This window comes from Cnephaeus nilssonii (assembly GCF_951640355.1).
Source record: "Cnephaeus nilssonii genome assembly, chromosome: 20".
Lineage (NCBI taxonomy): Eukaryota > Metazoa > Chordata > Mammalia > Chiroptera > Vespertilionidae > Cnephaeus > Cnephaeus nilssonii.
In genome coordinates this window covers 34,706,535-34,730,989 of record NC_137091.1, presented here as the reverse complement: position 1 = coordinate 34,730,989, position 24,455 = coordinate 34,706,535, and the positions used below count along the sequence as shown (strand labels likewise).

The 24,455-nt window shown below is 51.2% G+C and overlaps 2 protein-coding genes across 2 annotated transcripts in view; both read right to left on the bottom strand.

Annotated features, from left to right (window-relative positions):
* Positions 1-5,430: 5,430 nt before the first annotated feature.
* On the bottom strand, positions 5,431-5,924 carry LOC307116475 (large ribosomal subunit protein eL38-like). The gene has a single exon (XM_079800502.1). It carries the CDS (start codon positions 5,672-5,674, stop codon positions 5,462-5,464), a length of 213 nt encoding a protein of 70 aa, XP_079656628.1. The 5' UTR covers positions 5,675-5,924; the 3' UTR covers positions 5,431-5,461.
* A 1,210-nt stretch (positions 5,925-7,134) lies between these two features.
* The window catches only part of GPI (glucose-6-phosphate isomerase), a 29,465-nt gene continuing 12,144 nt past the window's right edge, over positions 7,135-24,455 (bottom strand). Inside the window, exons 8-18 of the mRNA XM_079759629.1 lie at positions 24,330-24,374; positions 22,999-23,052; positions 11,789-11,849; positions 11,306-11,349; positions 10,974-11,126; positions 9,695-9,824; positions 9,486-9,562; positions 8,095-8,223; positions 7,797-7,872; positions 7,645-7,711; positions 7,135-7,541 (exon numbers count right to left, since the gene is read on the bottom strand). Coding sequence (XP_079615755.1) covers positions 7,406-7,541; positions 7,645-7,711; positions 7,797-7,872; positions 8,095-8,223; positions 9,486-9,562; positions 9,695-9,824; positions 10,974-11,126; positions 11,306-11,349; positions 11,789-11,849; positions 22,999-23,052; positions 24,330-24,374 — 972 coding nt within the window. The 3' untranslated portion in view covers positions 7,135-7,405. The remainder of the gene's footprint in view (positions 7,542-7,644; positions 7,712-7,796; positions 7,873-8,094; positions 8,224-9,485; positions 9,563-9,694; positions 9,825-10,973; positions 11,127-11,305; positions 11,350-11,788; positions 11,850-22,998; positions 23,053-24,329; positions 24,375-24,455) is intronic.

The window sequence follows — 24,455 nt, the reverse complement described above, 5'->3', positions numbered from 1 at the left end:
AGCTTAGTTGCCCGCTCAGGTCCTCTCTGAGTGTATTGCTTTCCTACACATAATTCCTTGCCTGTTTCTGCTGTCTTTTGTTGAATTTATTTGTACAAGTGAGATGAAAACTGGATGCAAAGTACTGTCTCTGGCCAGCGGTTATCTCCGGCCAGAGACCCCCTTGTCCACCGCTGACGGATTAATCACAAAGGGGTGCCAGGAACTATTTTGGGTGATGAATGCTGTATATCTCAACTGTGTGGTTACATGACTGTATACATTTGTCAAAATTCAGAACTGTACATCAGAGGAAGGTGAATTTTACTATATGTAAATTATATCTCAATAAACCTGACTTTTAAAAAAATGCATGTTGCAAAAGCACTATCTCAGACTTCATATCAGGGTGCAAAAGAAATTAATGTTTTCCAACTCCAAGACCATGTGGATTCCTGCAACAGAGAGGAATTGACAGGACTGCTCCAGCCATGAAGACAGAAGAGAAACACTCCAGAGATGGAAGACACTGACGACGCCTTGCCATACTAGCAGACAGCAGCTGTGCGTCGCTGAAGGATGCCCAGGACCAAACCAGAGACGGTTGGACCTGCATCACCACCATTTGTCCACCACCCAGAACTGAAATATCATTGCTGACATGTGCACATAAGGAACTGTTTGACATTGAAATTGGGACTCAAAAGAACTGTTGGTCCAGAAAGAAACTCACTACAGACTGATTAATTTGCCTCTCAGCATAACCATTATGGCTTGTCTCATTTTCAGTTCTTATAAGTGTATTTCTTGTATCACATGATCTCACGCATCTAGGGGAAATAATGAACAACATAAACTGATGAACAAGGACAGACCCGGAGACGGGGAAGCATCGATCGGACTGTCGGACCTCAGAGGGAAGGTAGGGGAGGGTGGGGGAAAGGGGGAGAGATCAACCAAAGGACTTGTATGCATACATATAAGCCTAACCGGCGGTCACGGACAACAGGGGGGTGGGGGCATACATGGGGAGGGGTTTGGGATGGGAATGGGGGGATGAGGACAATTATGTGATACCATAATCAATAAAGAAATTTAAAAAAAAAAGAAAAAAAGAAATTAATGTTTTCAAGGGACCCACACTGCTACCAAACTCAAGGGGTTTGCCACTTGGGGTGCTCTATTCAAAAATGAGACATGGGCCCTAGCTGGTTTGGCTCAAGTGTCAGCCTGCCAACCAAAGCGTCCCAGATTCGATTGTGGTCAAGGGCACATACCTAGATTGTAGGCTCCTCCCCGGCCTGGGCCCTGCAGGAGGCAACCAATTGATGTGTATCTCTCACATCGATGTTTCTCTCTCTTCCATTCTCCCTAAAAATCAATGGAAAAATATCCTCAGGTAAGGATTAACAATAAATAATTTTTTTAAAAAAATAAATGAGCCGAAACCGGTTTGGCTCAGTGGATAGAGCGTCAGCCTGCGGACTGAAGGGTCCCGGGTTCGATTCCGGTCAAGGGCATGTACCTTGGTTGCGGGCACATCCCCAGTGGGGGTTGTGCAGGAGGCAGCTGATCGATGTTTCTCTATCATCGTTTCTAACTCTCTGTCCCTCTCTCTTCCTCTCTGTGAAAAATCAATAAAATATATTTTAAAAAAATAAAAATAAATAAATGAGCCCTAGCTGGGTTGGCTCAATGGATAGAGTGTCAGCCTGTGGACTGAAGGGTCCCAGGTTCAATTCCAGTCAAAGGCACATGCTTGGGTTGTGGGCTGGATCCTCAGTAGGGAGCATGCAGGAAGTAGCCGATCAATGATTCTCTCTCATCATTGATGTTTCTATCTCTCCCTCTCCTTTCCTCTCTGAAATCAATAAAAAAGTATAAAAAAGAAAAGAGACATGGTTGTCACAAGGTAGTTTTATTTACTTGCAGCAAGTAAATGTTAAGGGATTAATATCAAAGTTCTGACTCCTCGAAGGAAGGCTTAGCCCAGGCGTCCTCAAACTACGGCCCGTGGGCCACATGCGGGTGTTTTTGCCGTTTTGTTTTTTTACTTCAAAATAAGATATGTGCAGTGTGCATAGGAATTTGTTCATAGTTGTGTGTTTTTTTTAAACTATAGTCCGGCCCTCCAACAGTCTTGAGGGACAGTGAACTGGCCCCCTGTTTAAAAAGTTTGAGGACCCCTGGCTTAGCCATTACTTATATACAAAATTAGGTCAATTACAAGTTGGTTTCTTCTTTGCAGTTGGCTACTTCCATCAGGTTGAGTTCCCATCAGCTCATCCTGTTTACTGCTTCACTTACAAAATGCTGTGCTATCTATCTATATTAACAAAAGAGAAATATGTAAATTGACCATCACTTCTCAATGACCACCGCCAATCAGGAGTGAGTATGCAAATTAACCTGACAAAGAGGACCTCTGCGCAGCACGCCTCCTCAGGGCCTCCCTGCTGCACCCCAGGTGCAGCACTTTCTGCACCTCCACATCTCTTACCAGTCTCAATGAGCTTTCTTCACCTCTCTAGTCGTGGAACTTCCACTCACCCAGCTTTCTCACAGTTCTGGGTGGTAGTTATTCTGCCATTTAGTTGTGGTTTTGATGTGGCAGCAAGTATAAGTGATTACCTATGCTGCCATCTTGGTTTCTCTTCCAGGAAGGCCTATTGCACGAATCTTTGTGCATCAGGCTTCTAGTGCTATATTTAAAAGAGTAATATGCAAATCGACTGAACAGCACAATGACTGGTCGCTATGAAATGCACTGACCATCGGAGGGCAGACGCTAATGCAGTATCTGCCCCCTGGTGGTCAGTGTGCTCCCACAGGGGGAGCATTGCTCAGCCACAAGCCAGACTGACAGCTGGCGACAGCTGGTGGCAGTGCTAAGGATGTCCGACTGCAGCTTAGGCCCGCTCCCTGCCAGTCAGACATCCCCCAAGGGCTCTCAGACTGCAAAAGGATGCAGGCCGGGCTGAGGGACCCCCTCCGCCCAAGTGCACAAATGTCATGCACCAGGCCTCTAATATATATATATATATATATATATACACACACACACACATACACATGCCTAAGTTACCGTTATGACTGAACCAGACCACCAACCAGTCGCTATGACGTGCACTGACCACCAGGGGGTAGATGCTCAATGCAGGAGCTGCCCCCTGGTGGTCAGTGTGCTCCCACAGCCAACCTCTCGGGGCCAGCCAACCTCCCGCAGTCCCTCCCCCAGGCCAGTCAGTGGTCAGTGCGCTCCCACTGCCAACCTCCTGCAGCCTCCCACAGTCCCTTCCCACTGCTGGCCAGCCCTGATCAGCCCCAGTTGGGACTGGGCAAGATGGCCCAAATCGGCCCCGATCACCAGACAGGCCAAGGGACCCCACCTGTGCACAAATTTGTGCACCGGGCCTCTAGTATTTTAATATTTAACAAGAAATAACTGTTTAGCCCAGCCGGTGTGGCTCAGTGGTTGAGCATCAACACAGGAACCAAGAGGTTAATGGTTTAATTCCTGGTTAGGACACATACCTGGGTTGTGTGCTTGATTGCCAGTGGGAGGTATGCTGGAGGCAGCTGATCAATGATGTTTCTCTCTATATCTCCCTCTCTCTTCCTCTCTCTCAAATAAATAGATAGATATCAATTAAAAAAAAACAAATGTTTAGAACTGCCTAGATCTTGAGACTCTTATCCTATCTAACATTTCAAAGGAGGGCACAGGTGACTCATAATGTTCGGCTCAAGCCCCAGAGAGGACCTGGAGATAAGGCCAGTTTACTCCTGGTTTATTAATACCAATCTGATAGATAGCTTTAAAAAGGGCTGTGAAGTCTGACCTTGGTGTTCACTTCAGGTCTAGACAAAGAGTTGGATGACCTGACACATTTCCCATGACATATTTTTAAATTATAGCAAGAATGCCCTAGCTCAGTGGTCGGCAAACTCATTAGACAACAGAGCCGCAGTTTGTCGACCACTGCCCTAACTGGTTTGGCTCGGTGGATACAGTGTAGGCCTGCAGACTAAAGGGTCTGAGTTCGATTACAGTCAAGGGCACATGCCCGGGTTGTGGGCTCTATCCCCAATGTAGGGTGTGCAGGAGGCAGCCTATCAGTGATTCTCTCTCATCATTGATGTTTCTAGCTCTCTCTCCCTCTCTGAAATCAATAAAAATATATAAAAATAATAAAATAGTAAAAAAAATTATAGCAAGAAACAAACTTCAAAGTTCTTATGTTTGCTAACACGGTTACTGACCACTCTCCAACATCAGTCACTTCCTTACCTCATATCACTATCTATTACAACCTCTTGATTGAAGTATGATCGCAGCATGAAGGCCTACTGCTTAAGGTGAATTTTCAGGATATTAATTACTGCCACATTCTGGAATTCCAGAGGCAATTTAACATCCAAGTTGACAATAACATCATTGTGGAGTCCTTGGAACAAGTATCTGGCTTAATGCATTATTTTGTAGGGTTCGAACCACCTGGCAAACCCACACATAACAAGTTATGATAGTTTGTATGAGGAAATACACAATAAAGTTGTTGAAAGCTGCTTCAGTCTCACACTGAAGAGCTCCCTGTTTGTGATGGATAATTTTATGCATCAACTGGGCTACAGGATGCCCAGATAGTTGGTAAAAACATTTCTGATATTGTGTGTGAGGGTGTTTCCAGAAGACAATAGCATTTGAATCTGTAGACTGAGTAACTAAGGTCGCCCTCACCAATGGGCTGGGCATCACTAAGAGCTGGAATAGAACAAAAAGGAAGGGCAAATTCTCTCTCTTCTTAGCTGGGACACCTATCTTTTTCTGCCCTCGAACATCTGAGCTCCTGGTTCTCAGACCTTCACTCTGGGATTTACACCAGGGGTTCTTAGGCTTTCAGACTCAGACTGAATTATACACCCGGCCTCTCTGGTTCTCCAGCTTGCAGACAGCATATCATAGGACTTTTCAGCCTCCATAATCACATGAGCCAATTCCTATAGTAAATCTCAAATAACTATATATATATATATTATACATGTATTGTATTGGTTCTATTTCTCTGGAGAACTCTAATTCATATACTGTTCATACCTGAAATAACAGGCAGCCATGGGACACTTAAGTGGAAGCAACAAGTGACGATACTGGGAGTGGTGAGGAGCAGGAGAATGAGCAAGCAAAGGGACAGACACGTGGCCAACTGTCACATGCCAGTTCCCTTGCATAAGAGAAGACATGAGACCAGGCAGCTGGCTTAGAGCACAGTGGTCCCACTGCTAACATATCTTTCACGTGAAGCCAAGTTAGTCTGAGAGGGTCTGCCACCTTGAGTTTTCCTATCTGTACGTTTTTTGTGCTTGTCATTCTATAATAGAGGAAGTAGCTGTGATAGGGAAAGGCCTTCACTTTTCTTTTCCTTTTTTTTTTTTTTTTTAAAGAATTTTTAACGTTTTAATACAGATCACCATGTCGGGTTCATTTCAGCTCCTTCACCGCCAAACCCGGGGGCAGGGACTGCTTCAGCTTCTCGGCCTTCTCTTTGTCCGTGATGACCAAGGTATACAGGTATCTGCTGCATTGGACTTTGAACTTCACATTATCCTTGTTTTTCTTGATCGTGACAGATTTGGTGTCCTTCCGTCTGGCTGTGAGCAGGAAGTCCTTGATCTCCTCAATTTTGTGAGGCATGGCTGCGAGGCACAGAGCGTGCGGCCGGCGCAACAAGTAGCCAGAGGCGAAGAGAGTGAAAAAAAAAAAAGGCCTTCACTTTTCATCAGCAACATTAAGAAAGGAGGTGGTGCCCAGCTGGTGTGGTTCAGTGGTTGAGCATCAACCCATAAACCAAGAGGTCACCAGTTTGATTCCTGGTCAGGGTGTATGCCCAGGTTGCAGGCTCGATCCCAGTAGGGGGCATGCAGGGGGCAGCAGTTTGATATTTCTCTCTATTCCTCTCCCTTCTTCTCTCTCTAAAAAATCAATAAAACATACTTTTTTAAAAAAGAAAAAAAAAAAAAGATGGATCAGAGCAGCCTAAATAGAACTGTCAAAGAACATATTTCTAGCCCCTCTGCAAAGGGGGGGAGAGAGGTGGGCATTCACTTTTGGAATTAAAAAAGAAACCGCCCTAACCGGTTTGGCTTAGGGGATAGAGCGTCGGCCAGCAGACTGAAGGGTCTTGGGTTCGATTCCAGTCAAGGGCATGTACCTTGGTTTTGGGGATGTGCAGGAGGCAGCTGATAGATGTTTCTCTCTCATCGTTGTTTCTAACTCTCTATCCCTCTCCCCTCCTCTCTGTAAAAAATCAATAGAATATATTAAAAGAAACCCACTTCACTAATAGAAAGATGCCGACAATATCCAAGCATCATTTCCAGTGGACATTTGCACCTGTATGATCACTTTCTAGAATTAGGGTATTCCTCACTGAGACTTTGGGAGTAGTTTGCCTTCTTACAGGAGCAAAAAAAAGATGAATCCTGGCTTTCCTTGTCTTAAGGAAGGCATGTGACCAAGCCAGAGTACAGTGCAGAAGTGAGTGACCCAGGAGGGAATGGGGTAACAGCAGTCCAGATGACAGGGTCCAAGGCAGAAGGTTCCCGGTCTGGATTTTCGCATTCTGGTCTAGGGTGTATATCCTGAATGCTCAGCCTCTAACCTGCCCAACAGTTGTGCCCCTCACTCTTTAAAGTTCCTCTTCTGCTTAATTAACCAGACATAATATTTAGCATGTTGAATTAAAGACTAGTTTGCTCAAAAATCCTTTTTTTTCAATGTCTACCTTACAGAGGAAAGAATTACCTAGGCATCTGGCCAGGTAATGGTAGTCACCCTTAATTTGGGCCAGGAATTTACCCAAAACAGATATAATCTCAAGTTGGTTTGCAAAATCATCCAGTGAACACAAGTATACAATTCACCAAAAGTCGCCAGGGTGAGGAGTAGAAGATGAAGAATGGGTTTGGTTACAGAGGCCAAGTTGCCCACCCAATACACTCTCTTCTCAAGGACCACCCTCCATCGGAGCCCGCTCACCACTCAGTCAAACCTCAATCCAGGCACGTCACTCTTCCTACAAAAAGCACCATCTCAGGCGCTCTTCCTCCTGCAAAAAGCACCACCTCAGGAAACAAGAGGCTGAGCTTATAGTCTCCTTTGTGGCATCTTTATTTTTCCACCTGGTACATGAACAATGTAAGTGTGGGTCAAAAAAATCAGCGGCACTGAAACACTTCAACTAATTGTAAAACAGAGGGGAGTGGACACAGAGGGTGGGGGTGACAGTTCCAGACCAGCTTCCTTAAAGGGCTTGTGGTCCAAGCCCGTGACCAGAGGGTGTTCTGGGCAGGACCACGCAGTGCAGACTCTGGCGAGGAGGGACAAGAAGGACAGTCACAACAGGGACTGCAGCCCAGCATGAGTTTATTGGCTTCTGGCGGCACACTCCTGCTTGATGAAGCTGATCAGCCCGTTGGTGGAAGAATCGTGAGAGGTCACTGGGCTGCTGCCCTCAAGTTCAGGCTCAATTTGCTTAGCCAGCTGCTTTCCCAGCTCCACTCTGCCAGGAAAAGGAGGAAGAATTGTATGAGGAAGGTTCCAGTATTGCTCGTGTGAAATCCACAAGCATACCCACCCACCCTCTCCTTGAATCAGTAACTCACCCCCATTGGTCAAAGCTGTTGATGTCCCAGATGATGCCCTGAACGAAGATCTTGTGCTCATACATGGCTGCAGAGGTGGCAGATGTGCACATTTAGGGCTCTACCAGCCCAGTACAACTTACCCCAAGCCGGGACCTTCCCCATTCACTTACCAATTAAGGCTCCAAGAATGAATGGTGTGAGCATGGTAAACATAATAGAGTTGGTTGGACGATTTCCTTCAAAGACCTTCAGAAAACACCCAGGAACAGCCCCCAGTTAGTTGTGACCCCTAAGTCCTCAGAAGGGAAGCCCACCCTGCCCCCAGAAGCAGGGATATGTAGGTCTTTTAGGATGGTCCCTCCTACTGTGTAGGACAAAGCCAAGCACATCATGAGCCCTGCCTTGGCCCCACAACTTTATCCTTCCAACTCCAATATGCCACCTACACCCCACTTCAAAAGCGCTTACCTTGTGTGGCAACAGCTTCTCCAGCTCCCCTGGGCTCTTTCCTGCAGCCTGGAGCTCCTTCCGAGCCTCCTCTGTCGACTTCCCCCTCATCAGGGCCTCAGTCTGGGCCAAGAAGTTGGCCAGGAGGATCTGAGGAGAGAGACATCCAATTTTGCTTGGAAGCACTGTCTGAGCTTCAGGCGGAGGGATGAGACCACTTGGAACTTGCCAGTCAAAGTTAATCCCAACATGGGCCAGACGGCCGTCCCCACTCTAGAGCTCAGCTGGAGCACAGGGGGACAGCAAGGCACATCTGACGACACCAGAAAGTAGGTGTAACTATCCTTTAAGGAATATGGACTACTTGCCATGGGCCCTGCTAAGAACTTAAATGACACCTACTAAGATTCCCAGGAGGAAAGGCATCATCTCTCTTGAGTGGAGCCTCAATTTCTTCAAGTGAACAGCACTGATGCGCAGAAGTACAAGGGGAAGAATCAGAATTCAAACCCAGGTCTCCGAGTCCAAATCTGGTGCCCACAGTAACCATGCTAATCTGGATACCCAAGATGAGGTATGATCAATCCTCTTAAAGGACTTTATCAGGTTAAGAATTAGATGATTTTCCCATTTGCTACCGTGTAGGCAAGATCTTGGCTCTGATTTTTTTACCCCCTGCTGTTACACCTGTGTATATCACATGACATGGCAAAAAGGATTTTACAGATGAAACTAAGGTCACAGCATGACTGGTGTGGCTCAATGGTTGAGTGTTGACCTATGAACCAGGAGGTCACGGTTTGATTCCCGGTCAGGGCACATTCTTGGGTTGCGGGCTCAATCTCCAGGAGGGGGTGTGCAGGAGGCAGCTGATGAATGTTTCTCTCTCATCATTGATGTTTCTCTCTCCCTTCCTCTCTGAAAGCAATAAAAAAATATATATATATAAAAAGAATTAAGATCACAGATCTTAAGATCTAGAGATTATGCAGGTGGGCGCACTGGGCCCTTAAAAGTAGAAAAAGGAAGGCAAATGAGTCAGTCACAGAGATGCAACAGAAGAGAATCAAAGCTTGAGAGGGACTCAACCCTCTATTGCTGATTCTGGGATGGAGGGGACCACGAGCCGAGGTGGCTTCTAGAAGCTGAGAATGACCCCCGGCCACCAGCCAGCAAGGAAACTGGACCTTGGATCTAACCTGAGCAGAGACCCAGCAGAGCCTGGTGGACTTCAGACCCACAGAAACCGAGATAACAAATGGGTGTGGTTTTAAGCCACTAAGCATGTGGTCACTTGTCACGGCAGGAATAGAAAACTAGTCTAACTGCCGGTCAATGCATCAGGTCTTACGAGGTCTGGTTGTAACGTGAGCCTAGGAAAGCGCGAGGAGGGTCTGGATGGGGGCTCTTACCTTGTGATGCAGACCCTTCCTTATGGGGTGCTGGCTCTGAACCGGGATGAGGAAGTCACAAGGGATCATCTTGGTGCCTGCGAACGGCACTGTGGTCACTTGGGCACTACTCCAGCCCACAGGGGACAGCACGGACCTAATGGAGAGGTCTGTGCTGGTGGGTCCTCCCCCTCCCAGCGGCACCTGTGCCCAGGCCAGGTGGGCCCTACCTTGGTGGATGAGCTGGTAGAAGGCATGCTGGCCATTGGTCCCTGGCTCCCCCCACACAATGGGGCCCGTCTGGTGGTCCACACGGGTGCCGGACTTGGTGATGTACTTCCCATTGGACTCCATGTCACCCTGAAATGTGGACAGAAACCAGCCCTCTCTCTGCAAGTGCTGCTCCCTCAGGCACTGTACCCAAATCCTGCCCTGCCCTGCCCTGGCCCTGAGAGAGATCCACAAGCATGATCCTTTTATCTCCCCTCACCCGTGAAGATACAGGCTCTCAAGCTCCCTAGCTTAGACCACTCTGCGGGAAGAAGCCACGACTAGGAGAAAGTGGGTATGAAGGTTCCAGGAAGAACTCCCTAAGGGAAGAAATTGGTCACAAAATCTTCAACTGGCTTCTTTTTTTTTTTTTTAATATATGTTTTTTATTCTACCCTCCCCTCCCAACCCCTATGCTTGTCTCCAAGACCTGAAACTGACAGCCACCCTCAGTCAGTCAGTGTGGTGGCCGTGGGGCTGCTGTCGCACTGGAATGGAACCCGTCAGCCACAGCACGGCCACAGGTCACGAACAGTGCTGTCAACTGGCTTCTTAAGGGAGAAGCAGGCTGGCGTCCAGGGTGAAGAGCCTTTGAGGGCTGTCACCCAAATGGATACTGGGCCTTGGGACGTCTTTGCCCTCCTTCAAGCACAGGATTCACCTGCAGGTGCTGGTGAAAGTCTGCTGTGCCTGCCCAAGGGCTACAAGGCAGGGACTGGGTCTGTGCTAAAGATAAGCAGGGACAGATAAGGAAGGGCTGCCTGCCCAGAGCGGAGGCTGGAAAGGGGAGGGGCTCTGGAGACTCCGGCAGGGGGCAGAGGGCTGTGAGTAGCCCAAAGAGGCACCACAAACTACATGTGGACTTGCTTTTCTGGAGGGACAAAGGGAGTACAAACCATAGGGGTCCTGACCTGTGGCCCCACCCTATCGCAGGCACACAGAGTGATGTCCAAGGAAAAACCACCCAGCTGAGAAACATGCCCTGAGCCAAGCCAGGACTTAACTGGCCAGGGCTCCATGACAACCAGTCATGCCCTTCCCATGGAAATCAAACGTGGCCGACACTCAGCTCAGACAGATCCTGGATGCAAAGATTCACCCTGAGATGGGGAGCAGAGGTGGGCCTTGGTCATGCCCAGGGGTAATGGATGTGCAGGAAGCTGGGTATCTGGACTCAATAGGCCTCTCAGGCCCCCCAAAGGCTATGCTGACCCCAAGGCCTGGCCTGGCAGCTCGTACCTGCTGGAAGTAGGCAGCAAAGCGGTGCAGGTACTGGTCATAGGGCAGCATGGCATGTGTCTCACACCCAAAGCAGTTGATGTACCAGACACCCAGCAGAGCCAGCAAGACGGGGGCATTCTTCTCCAGGGGCGTCTTGCGGAAGTGCTGATCCTGAAATGAGAGCAGGGCGGATGGGCACTGAGCAGCTGCCAGGGACGGGAGGGGGGAAAGGGAGGGGAGGGGGCAGGAGGAGAGGGAGGGGGGAGGGGGAAGAGGAGGGAGTGGAGAGAGATGGACTAAGCACACGTCTCTGGCCAGTGCTTGGCAGAGAACACTGCCTCCGCACTTACCATCCAGTGAGCCCCCGAGAGCAGCTGCTCGAAGTTGTCAAATCCTGTGACACAAAAGCAGCGTCAACAGAAGTGGTCATGCCCTAAGCCCTCCTGGCAGTGGGCACAGCTTCTTCTGGAACCAGGGGAAGGCTAGATGGGGAGCCAGGAGAAGGAGGCCCTGGGAGGAACTGGGCCTGCGGGAAGCCTCTCTGGTTGGATCAGCTCTGAGCGCAAAGATGGATCTAAACGCCTCACAGGAGAAACGAGGCTTTCCCGACCCCTCTGGGAAACAAGCAGGACGGCAGCTGTGAGGGGCAGAGAGAAAGGCCATCCTGCAAACCCCAAAGAAAACTCGGTCCATCCCTCTTGACCTGGAAGACATGTACCAGCCAAGGGCAGCAAGGCCAGGGGCCGGTGGGCACAGGAAGGTGCTCAGTGACATGAGCACCCTCCATCCTTAGACTGTCAACATCACCTCCCAAGACAGAAACAGACACTCACCCACGTGCAGGGCAATGGAGAGTCCAATGGCTGACCACAGCGAGTAGCGTCCTCCTACCCACTGAGAGAGACAGGAAATGGTGCTGAGGAAGGGTTGGCACACCCGCCCCTCCCTCCTGCCACAAAACTTGCCCCCTGAGAGCAATGCTCTTCCACAGGTGCAGCTCAGAGGGCCGGGTGCTGAGACTGACCAGAGCCAGAAGACTCAATCGGAGACCTTACCATAACTGACCCTGTCTCTTCGGACACTCATACCCAGAGCCTCATACCTGTGCCAGGTTCAGCCTCTCCAAACACTGATAGAACAAGCGCCTCATACCTGTGCCTGGGCAGGCCTCCTCAGACACCCACAGATCCAGAACCTCATACCTGTGCCTGGACAGGCCTCCTCAGACACCCACAGATCCAGAACCTCATACCTGTGTCTGGTCAGGCCCCTCAGACACCCACAGATCCAGAACCTCATACCCGTGCCTGGGCAGGCCTCCTCAGACACCCACAGATCCAGCTCCTCATACCTGTTCCTGGGCAGGCCTCCTCAGACACCCACAGATCCAGAACCTCATACCCGTGCCTGGGCAGGCCTCCTCAGACACCCACAGATCCAGAACCTCATACCCGTGCCTGGTCAGGCCTCCTCAGACACCCACAGATCCAGAACCTCATACCTGTGCCTGGGCAGGCCTCCTCAGACACCCACAGATCCAGAACCTCATACCTGTGCCTGGGCAGGCCTCCTCAGACACCCACAGATCCTCAGACACCCACAGATCCAGAACCTCATACCTGTGCCTGGGCAGGCCTCCTCAGACACCCACAGATCCAGCTCCTCATACCTGTGCCTGGGCAGGCCTCCTCAGACACCCACAGATCCAGCGCCTCATACCTGTGCCTGGTCAGGCCTCCTCAGACACCCACAGATCCAGAACCTCATACCTGTGCCTGGGCAGGCCTCCTCAGACACCCACAGATCCAGAACCTCATACCTGTGCCTGGGCAGGCCTCCTCAGACACCCACAGATCCAGAACCTCATACCTGTGCCTGGGCAGGCCTCCTCAGACACCCACAGATCCAGAACCTCATACCTGTGCCTGGGCAGGCCTCCTCAGACACCCACAGATCCAGAACCTCATACCTGTGCCTGGGCAGGCCTCCTCAGACACCCACAGATCCAGCTCCTCATACCTGTGCCTGGGCAGGCCTCCTCAGACACCCACAGATCCAGCTCCTCATACCTGTGCCTGGTCAGGCCTCCTCAGACACCCACAGATCCAGCTCCTCATACCTGTGCCTGGTCAGGCCTCCTCAGACACCCACAGATCCAGAACCTCACACCTGTGCCTGGGCAGGCCTCCTCAGACACCCACAGATCCAGAACCTCATACCTGTGCCTGGGCAGGCCTCCTCAGACACCCACAGATCCACAACCTCATACCTGTGCCTGGGCAGGGCCTCCTCAGACACCCACAGATCCAGAACCTCATACCTGTGCCTGGTCAGGCCGCCTCAGACACCCACAGATCCAGCTCCTCATACCTGTGCCTGGGCAGGCCTCCTCAGACACCCACAGATCCACAACCTCATACCTGTGCCTGGGCAGGCCTCCTCAGACACCCACAGATCCAGCTCCTCATACCTGTTCCTGGTCAGGCCTCCTCAGACACCCACAGATCCAGCTCCTTATACCTGTGCCTGGTCAGGCCTCCTCAGACACCCACAGATCCAGAACCTCATACCTGTGCCTGGTCAGGCCTCCTCAGACACCCACAGATCCAGAACCTCATACCTGTGCCTGGGCAGGCCTCCTCAGACACCCACAGATCCAGAACCTCATACCTGTGCCTGGGCAGGCCTCCTCAGACACCCACAGATCCAGAACCTCATACCTGTGCCTGGGCAGGCCTCCTCAGACACCCACAGATCCAGCTCCTCATACCTGTGCCTGGGCAGGCCTCCTCAGACACCCACAGACCCAGAACCTCATACATACCTGTGCCTGGGCAGGCCTCCTCAGACACCCACAGATCCTCAGACACCCACAGATCCAGAACCTCATACCTGTGCCTGGTCAGGCCTCCTCAGACACCCACAGATCCAGCTCCTCATACCTGTGCCTGGGCAGGCCTCCTCAGACACCCACAGATCCAGAACCTCATACCTGTGCCTGGGCAGGCCTCCTCAGACACCCACAGATCCAGAACCTCATACCTGTGCCTGGGCAGGCCTCCTCAGACACCCACAGATCCAGCTCCTCATACCTGTGCCTGGGCAGGCCTCCTCAGACACCCACAGATCCAGCTCCTCATACCTGTGCCTGGGCAGGCCTCCTCAGACACCCACAGATCCAGAACCTCATACCTGTGCCTGGTCAGGCCTCCTCAGACACCCACAGATCCAGCTCCTCATACCTGTTCCTGTGCAGGCCTCCTCAGACACCCACAGATCCAGCTCCTCATACCTGTGCCTGGGTAGGCCTGCACAGACACCCACAGATCCAGAACCTCATATCTGTGCCTGGGTAGGCCTCCTCAGACACCCACAGATCCACAACCTCATATCTGTGCCTGGGCAGGCCTCCTCAGACACCCACAGATCCAGCTCCTCATACCTGTGCCTGGTCAGGCCTCCTCAGACACCCACAGATCCACAACCTCATACCTGTGCCTGGGCAGGCCTCCTCAGACACCCACAGATCCAGCTCCTCATACCTGTGCCTGGTCAGGCCTCCTCAGACACCCACAGATCTAGAACCTCACACCTGTTCCTGGGCAGGCCTCCTCAGACACCCACAGTTCCAGTGTCTCAAACTTGTGCCTGGGCAGGCCTCCTCAGACACCCACAGTTCCAGTGTCTCAAACTTGTGCCTAGTTTATCTCCTTGAACACTGACCGACCCAGTGCCTTGTACCTATGCCATGCCTGCATCCTCAGACTAACAGGTTCAGTGCCTCATACCTGGGCCCAGCCTGCCTCTTGACCACACCCACAGGCCCAGCTGCTCATAGTTGAGCTTCACTGATGGCTGCAGCCTCAGCCCAAGACACACTAAGGCCTACTATTCATTCACACTGTGCCTTTCCATGCCATAATACTGATTCTACTTTGTATCATCAGAATCCTCAGAACTTGCCTGGCTGCAGTGGTTCAGCTGGTTGAGCATTGTCCTGTGCACCAAAAGGTTGCTGTTTTGATTCCTGGTCAGGGTACATACCTGGGTTGCAGGTTCATTCCCCAGTTAGGTAATGTACGGAAGGCAGCTAGCTAATCGATTTATCTCTCTCACATCTCTCTCTCTTTCTCTCCTTCCCTTCCTCTCCCAAAGATAAAAAAAATTAGTAAAAGAAATCTGAGGGGTGCATGAGCCTAGATTTGAAGAAGAGCAGGCATTACCCATCAGCAACCAGAACAGCAGATGCAAAGGTCCTGTGGCAAGAGCAGCTTTTTCTCAATAGTGAGAGAATTCCCACAGAAGATGCTTTGAGTGACTTAACTTCCCACTTATCCCAAGGATAGTTCCTTTTACATGCTAAGGACAGATGCTAATTTCATTACATTAAATGGATGCCTTGAGGCATTAAGGCTTAATTCTCTACTGGAAACCCATTGAAATAGGCTGGCCAGGAGGAAACACAGCACAATCTAGAAGATGAAGAAAGGAGTGGGGGCTGGAGGGTAGAAGCTGAGAGGCAAGGCTGGAGAATGGAGAAGTCTGGGAGAGGTGAAAATGGAAACAGGAAACCACTTCGGACCCCCAGTGGTCATCCAGAGAGTGATACTACTCTGGGAGTTGAGATTCAGGAAGTTCAATCAAACAGGATGAATTGGGAGAATAAGAGAACCAAGTGTGGCCCAGAGGTCTCTGGCCTGGGTAATAAAGACGGATGGTGGGGTCTTCACCTGGAAAGGATCCAGGTTTGGGGGAACTTTATCTGACAGACACAGTTTCACTGGCCACACCATGCCTGACATAGGCTCTCAGATCTCACCAAACAGACTCAATTCTAGATACTGGACTGAGAGCCAACAAGCCCTTAGACGGACAGATTCCAAGCTGCGGACCTTGGCTGAGGCTGGTCAACAGACCTCACGTTTTTGGAAAGCCCGGCAATGTCAGTGTCTGACTTGAGACTCTAAAACCTCAACCTGCAAACACAGGTGTCTAGACCTCACCTGTAGCTACAGTGGGCCTCTTAGACCACATCTTATAGATGTAGCTCCTCAGCCATTCAACATTCTGAGCCTGACCTGTGCCCCAGACCTTACTTTATCTAATAAGACATAACCCTATCTCTTTCCTCACCTGGGTAAGTCAGGCCCTATGCCAACCAGACTACAGACCACACTTCGGACTCGTTATGGATCCTCAGGCCTCTACAATACCTTGAGCTCTGCCCATCAACCTGACAGGATGCTGACCGAGCCTGGGGCACGCTATCTGTCCTCCCTGATCCTAAGGGCTCTTAAGACCTTCCCAGGCAGACCCAGGCACACATACATAGAATGACTTTGTCTTTCCCTTGATGAGTGCCCCACACCGCCCATCTGACCTTGTCCAATCCTACCACTGAAGTTCCCACCTGTGTCTGACCCTCCTTCTTAGGCCTCACCAGCCACACCAATTATGCATTTCTGGGCTAAATCTTGCCCACTCATTTTGCCTAACAAGCCCAAGGATGCCAATTTGTACCTGAATCCAGGTGGCAAGAACCCACCTAAGATCATGTTTCTACACTTCTGCCCATAGGACCCTGGATCAATGGTCTCAGTGACAAATCCAGCATTGGGCATGGAGGCAAAGGCTTCCCCTGGGAGGTTAGCTCTGTCTGTGTCCTATCCCAGTACCTCATATTGCACGGTTACACACCCGTCAGAGGCGGGAGTTAGCTCCGCTAATGGACCAAGTTTCACATACCTGCCTGCATCTCAACCTATAGCCCAATGCAGACTCCTCACACCTTTCTGAGAGAGCTGGCTATATCTACATGGGCTCTCAGGCCTAACCTGAGAGGCCCAGGTCTATATCCTATGCTGGACTCTGCTCTTTTCATCTTCTAGACAGACCCAACACTCACAACCCCTGCTTACCCTGTGTATCAATACCTCACTGAGGAGTCACAGATCTCATCAGACACGAACATCTCTGCATACCTGTGCTCCATAGACCCCACCTGGGAGATGCAGTTCTACCTACCTGTGACGAACCCATGTTCCCCAAGCCTAACTTCTGAGACCTGGGTCAACACACCTGAGCCAAGGCCATGTTCCAAGGACTTCACCTGAAGGAGCCAGGCATACATACCTGAAGCTCCCAAGTCCCTGCCTGAGAACCACATCTGCCTACTTGTGTCTAACACTGGCCCCTGGAGCCCCATAAGCCCCACAGTGCTCTCTGCCTGTCCCGGAAGGCTGTGCCCTGGTTCTTTCAGGCCTTACCACAAAGACCCAAGGGCACCTAATCTCACCTGAATCCAGTACGTGAAAGAGCCAACTCTACCTACCTGTGTTCAACCCTAACTCTTTACGGTTCATAAGACACTACACTTGCCAGACAAGGCTTTGCCTACCTGCCTTAGACTCTGGTTTCTCAAGTAGGTGGGCCCGCTCTACTTACCCACAGATTGATTATGGGTTCTCAGATTACACTTGATGGGCCAGCTTTATCTAGCTGTATATGACCCTGGCTCCTTCCACTGTACCTAGCTCCTCAGCCATATCTGGCGACCTCTGCTTGAGTTTGGCTCCTCAAACCACACCTAGTAGGACAGTTCTACCTACATGTGCTTGACCTGGGTCCTCAGACAGCACCTGGCAGGTCAGCTCTGCCTACCTGTGCTTGACCTTCTCTCCTCAGACCACACGACAGGACAGTTCTACTTAACCTGTACATGACCCTGGCTCTTTATGTTGTACCTAGTGGGCCTGCTCTGCCTACCTGTGCTTGACCTGGGCTCTTCAGACTATACCTGATGGCAGCTCTACCTACCTGTACTGGCCCCTGGGTCCTCTGATAACATCGGTCAGACCATTTCATGCTCCTGGCTCCTTACACTGCAGCTGGTGGGCCAACTCTGCCTACCTGTGCTTGACTTTGGCTCCTCCGATCACACCTACTTGTACATGACCTACCTACCTGTACAGGACCCTGGCATTTAAAAAAAATACGTATTTTTATTGATTTCAAAGAGGAAGGGAGAGGGAGATAGAAACATCAATGATGAGAGAGAATCATTGACTGGCTGCCTACTGCACACTCCCTACTGGGGGGTCGAGCCCACAACCCGGGTATGTGCCCTTGACCAGAATCGAACCCGGGACCCTTCAGTCCACAGGCTGATGCTCTATCCATTGAGCCAAACCAGCTAGGGCATGACCCTGGCATTTCATACTGTACCTAGTGGGCCAGCTCTGCCTACCTGTACTTGAGCTTGGCTCCTCAGACCATATCTAGTGGGACAGTTCTACCTACCTGTGCTTGACCCTGGGTCTTCAGACAGCACCTGGCAGGTCAGTTCTGCCTACCTGTTCTTGACCTAGGCTCCTCCACAACTGGTAGTCCAGTTCTACTTATCTGTATATGACCATGGCTCCTTATACTGTACCTAATGGGCTCTGCCTACCTGTGCTTGATCCTGGATCCTCAGACACACCTGGTAGGTCAGCTCTGCCTACCTATGCTTGATCCTAGGTGCTCAGACCACATCTGGCAGGCCAGCTCTGCCTACCTGTGCTTGACTTTGGGTGTTCAGACCACATCTGGTGAGCTGATTCTACCTACCTGTATGTGACCCTGGCTCCTTATACTGTACTTAGTGGGCATTTCTGCCAACCTATGCTTAACCCTGGCTCCTCAGACCTCACCTGGTTAACCAGCTCTACCTACTACCTATACTTGACCTTGGCTCCTCAGACCACACCTGTGAGCCAGCTCTACCTACCTGCAAATAACATTGGCTTTTTTTTTTTTAAAAAAAATTGATTTCAGAGAGGAAGGGAGAGGGAGAGATAGAAACACCAATGATGAGAGAGAATCACTGATTGGCTACCTCCTGCACGCTTCCCTCTCCCTCTGGGAATCAAGCCCACAACCAGGGCATATGCCCTGACTGGGAATGGAACCGTGACCTTCTGGTTCATAGGTCGACACTCAACCACTGAGCCACACCATCTGGGCAGACACTGGCCCTTTATACTGCATGCAGTGGGTCAGCTCTGCCTACCTTGCTTGACTTTGGCTCCTTAGACCACACTGGGTGGGAAAGTTCTACCTACCTGTGCTTGACCCTCCATCCTCAGACCGAACCTGGAAGGCCAGCTCTTCCTATAGATGACTGTGGCTACTTACATTGCAGCTTGTGGCCCAGCTCTACCTACCTGTACTTGGCCCTGGGTCCCAGAACACACCTGATAGGCCAGCTTTGCCTACCAATGCTTGACCCTGTGTCCTTGGACCTGCCCACCTGTGCTTGACACTCGCTCCTCAGACCTCACCCGGTGGGATAGTGCTGCCTACCTGAGCTTGCTCCTGGCTGCTAAAACTGCACCTGGTGGGCTTTCTTTGCCTACCTGTACCTCATCTTACCTGCTTACATCTCACTGAATGCATTCGGTTCTTACCTGGGCTTGACTGTGACTTTTTAGATTTCACTTGCCAGACCCAGTTTATTAACTTGACCTGATCCTGGCCCCAACAGACCTTCCCTGACAAACCCTGTTCTACCTACCTGTGCCTAAAATACACTGACAGAGCCAAGGATACAAACCTGTGCCAGATGCAGATTCCATAGACCTTACCTGAGAAACTCAATTCCATATACGTGTACCTGGGCACACCTCCTCAACCTCACATGAAATCTATACAAGATAGGTAGAGATGCAGTTCTACCTGCCAAACTTGACCTTACCTAGGAGACTGTACCTAATCCCAGCACTTCAGATCTCACCCGAGAGAGCCTGCTCTGTCCACCTGTTTTCACTTCATATTCTCAGAGGTGATCGAAGACAGTGGTCGGCAAACTCATTAGTCAACAGAGCCAAATATCAACAGTACAATGATTGAAATTTCTGAGAGCCAAATTTTTTAAACTTGAACTTCTTCTAACGCCACTTCTTCAAAATAGACTCGCCCAGGCCGTGGTATTTTGTGGAAGAGCCACACTCAAGGGGCCAAAGAGCCGCATGTAGCTTGCGAGCCGCAGTTTGCCGACCACGGATCTAAGAGATTCAGTTCTTTCTAAATGAGCCTAACCCTGGCTCCTCAGACCTCTCCTACAAATCTGCTCTACCTACCTGTGCCTCTAAAGTGAGACAGAACTTTAGCCATGGCTTTACAGGTCAACCTACCTCTGCTTGCCCTTGATTTCACAGATACTACCTGAAATACTCAATTCTACCTACCTGTGCTTGACCTCAGCTCCTCAGATGTAGAATAAGAACCAGGGCCTGGCCTTAGCAGCTCAGAACTTACCTGTTCAAGACCCAAAAGGACTAACCTGTGTATCTCACTTCAACTCCTCGGACTTCACTGGACACCCTGCTCTACATACCTGAGTCAGACCCAGAATTCCCAAACCTCCCAGATGGATACAGTTCTACATCCCTTGGCCTGACTCCAGCTTTCAGTCTTTTCCCATCGACCTCTATGCAACACCAGAACTGCTCAGACATCACCTGAGGACAAAGTTCTGACCACGACCTGTCAGAGCTCACCTGTCAGACTCAGCTCTGTCTCTGCCTATCTTTGGCTCCAGTTGGTCCTTACCTGACCAACCCAGTTCTACCTAAATGTGCCTAATCTTGGCTTCTCAGACCTCCTTAAGAAACATAGTCACACACCTTGTCTGATTCCAGCTCCTGAGACCTCAGACAGATGTGGCTTTACAGACTGCCCTTGGCAGACTCCAAGTCACCCCTTATTCATTTCACTTCCTGCAATTTCAGTTAACCAGGGTCAACCATGCTCCAAAAATATTAAATGGAAAATTCAAGAAATAAACAATTTACAAAATTTTAATTGCACGCCATTCTGAGTAGGGTGATGAAATCTCATGTTGTCCTGCTGCATTCTGCCCAGAACGCGAATCATCACCTTTTATAACCAGGTGCATTCCTACCTCTCTCTCTAATCCTATCCCAGCCAGACCCCAATGCCACAGGCCATGCCTTGGCCTAGTTATGAAACCTCAGAGGCTTCTGCAGGACCTTGTGCTCTGCCCATCACACCTGGTCAGGATGCTGAGAGCCAGGTGGTTGCCCTGGCCAGGGGATTCACCTATGTTTGTCTAATCCTGAGTTCTAATCACCTCATTTGAGTGATCAGCCACCCATTACCTGATGCTGACTTCTCAGAACTGACTCGAGAGACCCCAATGTACGTACCTGTCCAAGATCTAAACCTCAACTCACAGATCCAGATTTAAAGATCTGTATGTGACTTTGGATCCTCAGACTTCACTTGATAGAACCATCTCTAAATGCCTGTTTCTCCTCCAGAATTCAAAGACCTCACCTGTACCTTTACCTCTCCTGCACCTTCTAGAACCCACCTGTACCTGTCCTGGTTCCTCTTCAGATCTCACCAGGCAAAATTAGCTCTGACAGGCAAGCCCGGAGACAGCCCACGATTGACTGCCATGCCCTTGCTTGATCCCAACACATGAAGATGCCCCATGACCGACCTCAACAGATCGGGCCTCGATTTACATACCTCTGCCCGACTGGACTCTTCCAACCTTACCTCGGAGCCAATGCAATATCCCTATGTCTGTCCTGACTCCTCTGCCTCACCTGAGACACCCTAACTCCTGAAACTTCACCTGTCCCTGTTCTTGGCTTCTCAGACGCCAACGACTCAATTCAGCAACATATACTTTTAGTGAACCAGGCAGGTCCCTCCTCCAGCTACTGTGGCATGTGGTATGTTTGGCCTGGCCACCTAGGCCTCACTAGGCAGCCCTAGACCCATGTTCTTGTGCCCAAGTATCATTCCTAGGCCTTACCTGGGAGACACAGGCCTCTCCCTAAGCCATATCCCAGCTCATCTCTGCATGCTGGGCACTTACGGGCACTGAACACCCAGACTAGGACACAACCTGGCTAGCAGGAGCACATGTCCCTGACCACCACTCGCTCAGGCTCCAGACCCGGGGAGGAGGTGAAAGGTGCCTCCCCTCCCTTGGCAGGCACGCGGCATTTGGTAGAGCTGCAGTCTCTCTCGGCCGCAGTTCCTCATCTGAGCCACTGGATGTAGAAAATGATTTGAGTGACTTCTCAATTCTCTCAAGGATGGTACATAACTAGTCCCATCCTAGAAAGACATTAAATCATTGCACACAATAGATGCCTGAGAGCTTAATTCTCCCCCAGACTCCAAGGCCTGTAGAGCTTTCCAAGGTTACATTTGTGAATGCTGTCACCATGCAAACAGTCTGAAGGCCTGGAAACAGCCTCAGGGATCAAGCCCGCTTCAGTGAGCCTGCCATGGTTATGCCCCCCCCGCATTCACAGCACCCACAGCGCACCCTGCACTGTAGCCCTGCAGCCCAAGCCTTCCCTGCATTCCACAGCCGGAGCGCTTCTCACACCACTGCTGCTCTCAGGAAAGTTCCTGCCCGTTGCTTGGCACCAGCTGTGGCTCTAGCAGAGATGAGTCCAGGTGACCACATGTCGGTCGAGTGGCCTGCGGCTCTGCCCACTCAGTCAAATTTTGCTCTGCAAGCTGCCTAGCAAGGAGGCCCTTCCCAGGCCCCGGGCCTGGTGCCTCCTCTTTGCTGCCCTCCAGTTGCTCCCGCACAATCTTCCCAGGCTGCCTGGTCACACCCGCTGCCTCTCCCTGCCCCTTGGCCTTTTCAGATTGCGGCTGTAGTTCAGGAGAAAGGTCACCACTGAGAATAACTCCTAGCCTCCGCTTTGTAAGGAGGGGAGGGGCGGCTCCCGTTACGCCTCAGTGGGTGCTGCTGGCAGGCACGCAGGGGAGTGTCGCCCTAGCTTTGTAAGCTTGGCTCTCCCTCGGTGCAAGTGGAGTCCTCATCATGACTGGGCTGCTCCTGCCCCACATGCCTCTCTGAGTGCCTCTTAGCTTTTCTCAAAGCCAGGCATGCAGCAGGTAATCAATAAATGTGGACCTGACCCCACAGGACCCTGATCTGTGGCTCAACCATCATGACTTAGAGAAGGACACAAAGTTAAAAACGCAAGGAAGTGCCTTTACTTACATCCCAGAACTCGAACATGTTTTGAGGGTCAATTCCAAACTCCTTCACTTTGGTCTACAAACAGCAAAGGGAGAGGGAAGAAGGAAGCATGGATTAGCTGCACAAGAACAGGAGCTCCAGGGGATAAGGAATTGTGCGGTCCAAGCACGGGAGCACCCCCACCTTCCGCAGAGCCCCGGATGGGACAGGGCTGCAACAGCCTGTGGGTCCGGGACAGGGACCAAGAGCTGCCCACTCCCAGAGCTGGACACCAGGCCAGCTCGAATCCGGCACGCAGTGGCCTAGCACCTGTGAAGCCTTCCTGCCGAGGGGGTTGCACACCCAGTACGAGGACCCGGCCCACATGCTGCTCTGGCGAGACCCACCTGTATCTGCCTGTCAGGGTCCCAGAGACGCACCCCCCTTCTATCCCCTGAACATCTGGGAAACGAAACCTAGTGCTGGAACCCGAGCCCTGGCAGGGGCTACCTCTAGGCCAGGTACCACACAGCCAGGACACCTGCTCAGCCCTTTCAAAATCTGGGATGGCGACTCTGCCCCAGGAAGCCTTCAGGGATGATCAATCTGATTCCGGGCTTCCTGGACAGCAGGAGCACCCACAGGTCTCTGACTACCACTTGCTCAGGCTCTGCCAGACAGTGGTGCTGTGGTTAGCCAGCCTAAAGAGGGCCGCCTGTCTCCCTCGACGGGCAGGTCAGCAGTGGAGGCAGGAAGAGGTGGAAGGGGCGGGAGGGAGCAGTCAGGAACCTGGGGTGTGGTTCCAACTCTACGCAGCCCAGCACAAAGCCCACCACCACACAGCAAGTGCTCACCAGGTTTGCCACGGTTGTTATTCCCAGAGCCCCACCCCGCTCCGCTGGCCCACTCCCACCCTACCTTGCACAACCTCCAGCCAGGCAGACTATGAGACCTGGCAGGCAGATGGCCTGCATTCTAATCCCGGCAACGACTGGGCAAAAAGTCCCATCTTTATGGAAGAACTGGGATGCAACCCCAACCCCATTTAGGAAGAGGCCGGTGGTAGGGGAGCAAAGACAAGGGAGGTCGTGTGCATGGAGTGTTCTGAACTATCAGGCGGGCCTTGGAAACGCATGGGCCTGACATGATCTCACCGAGTGCAAAGCCCTTGGAGCTGCAGAGACTTGGGAGAATGCAGAAAAAACAAGGGGAGTTGGTAGCTCACTTCCCTCATAGGCACCTAACCCTCCTATCCCATCAGCCAAGCCGAGGTCCCTGAACCCGTGACCTTGGCACGTATTTTGAAAGGCCATGTCCTTGTGTGGTGTGGGCCCTCCCTGGGCGGTAGTCTGGGGACCCACATGGGCACTTACCGTATTAGTAGACAGGGCAACAAAGTGCTTCGCAACAGAAGAAGGCTACAAGAGACAGAGCCACGTTACACCGAACCCGTCCCAGGGGGCCACCCACGGGAGGGGACACCCCCATCTCTAGAGAAA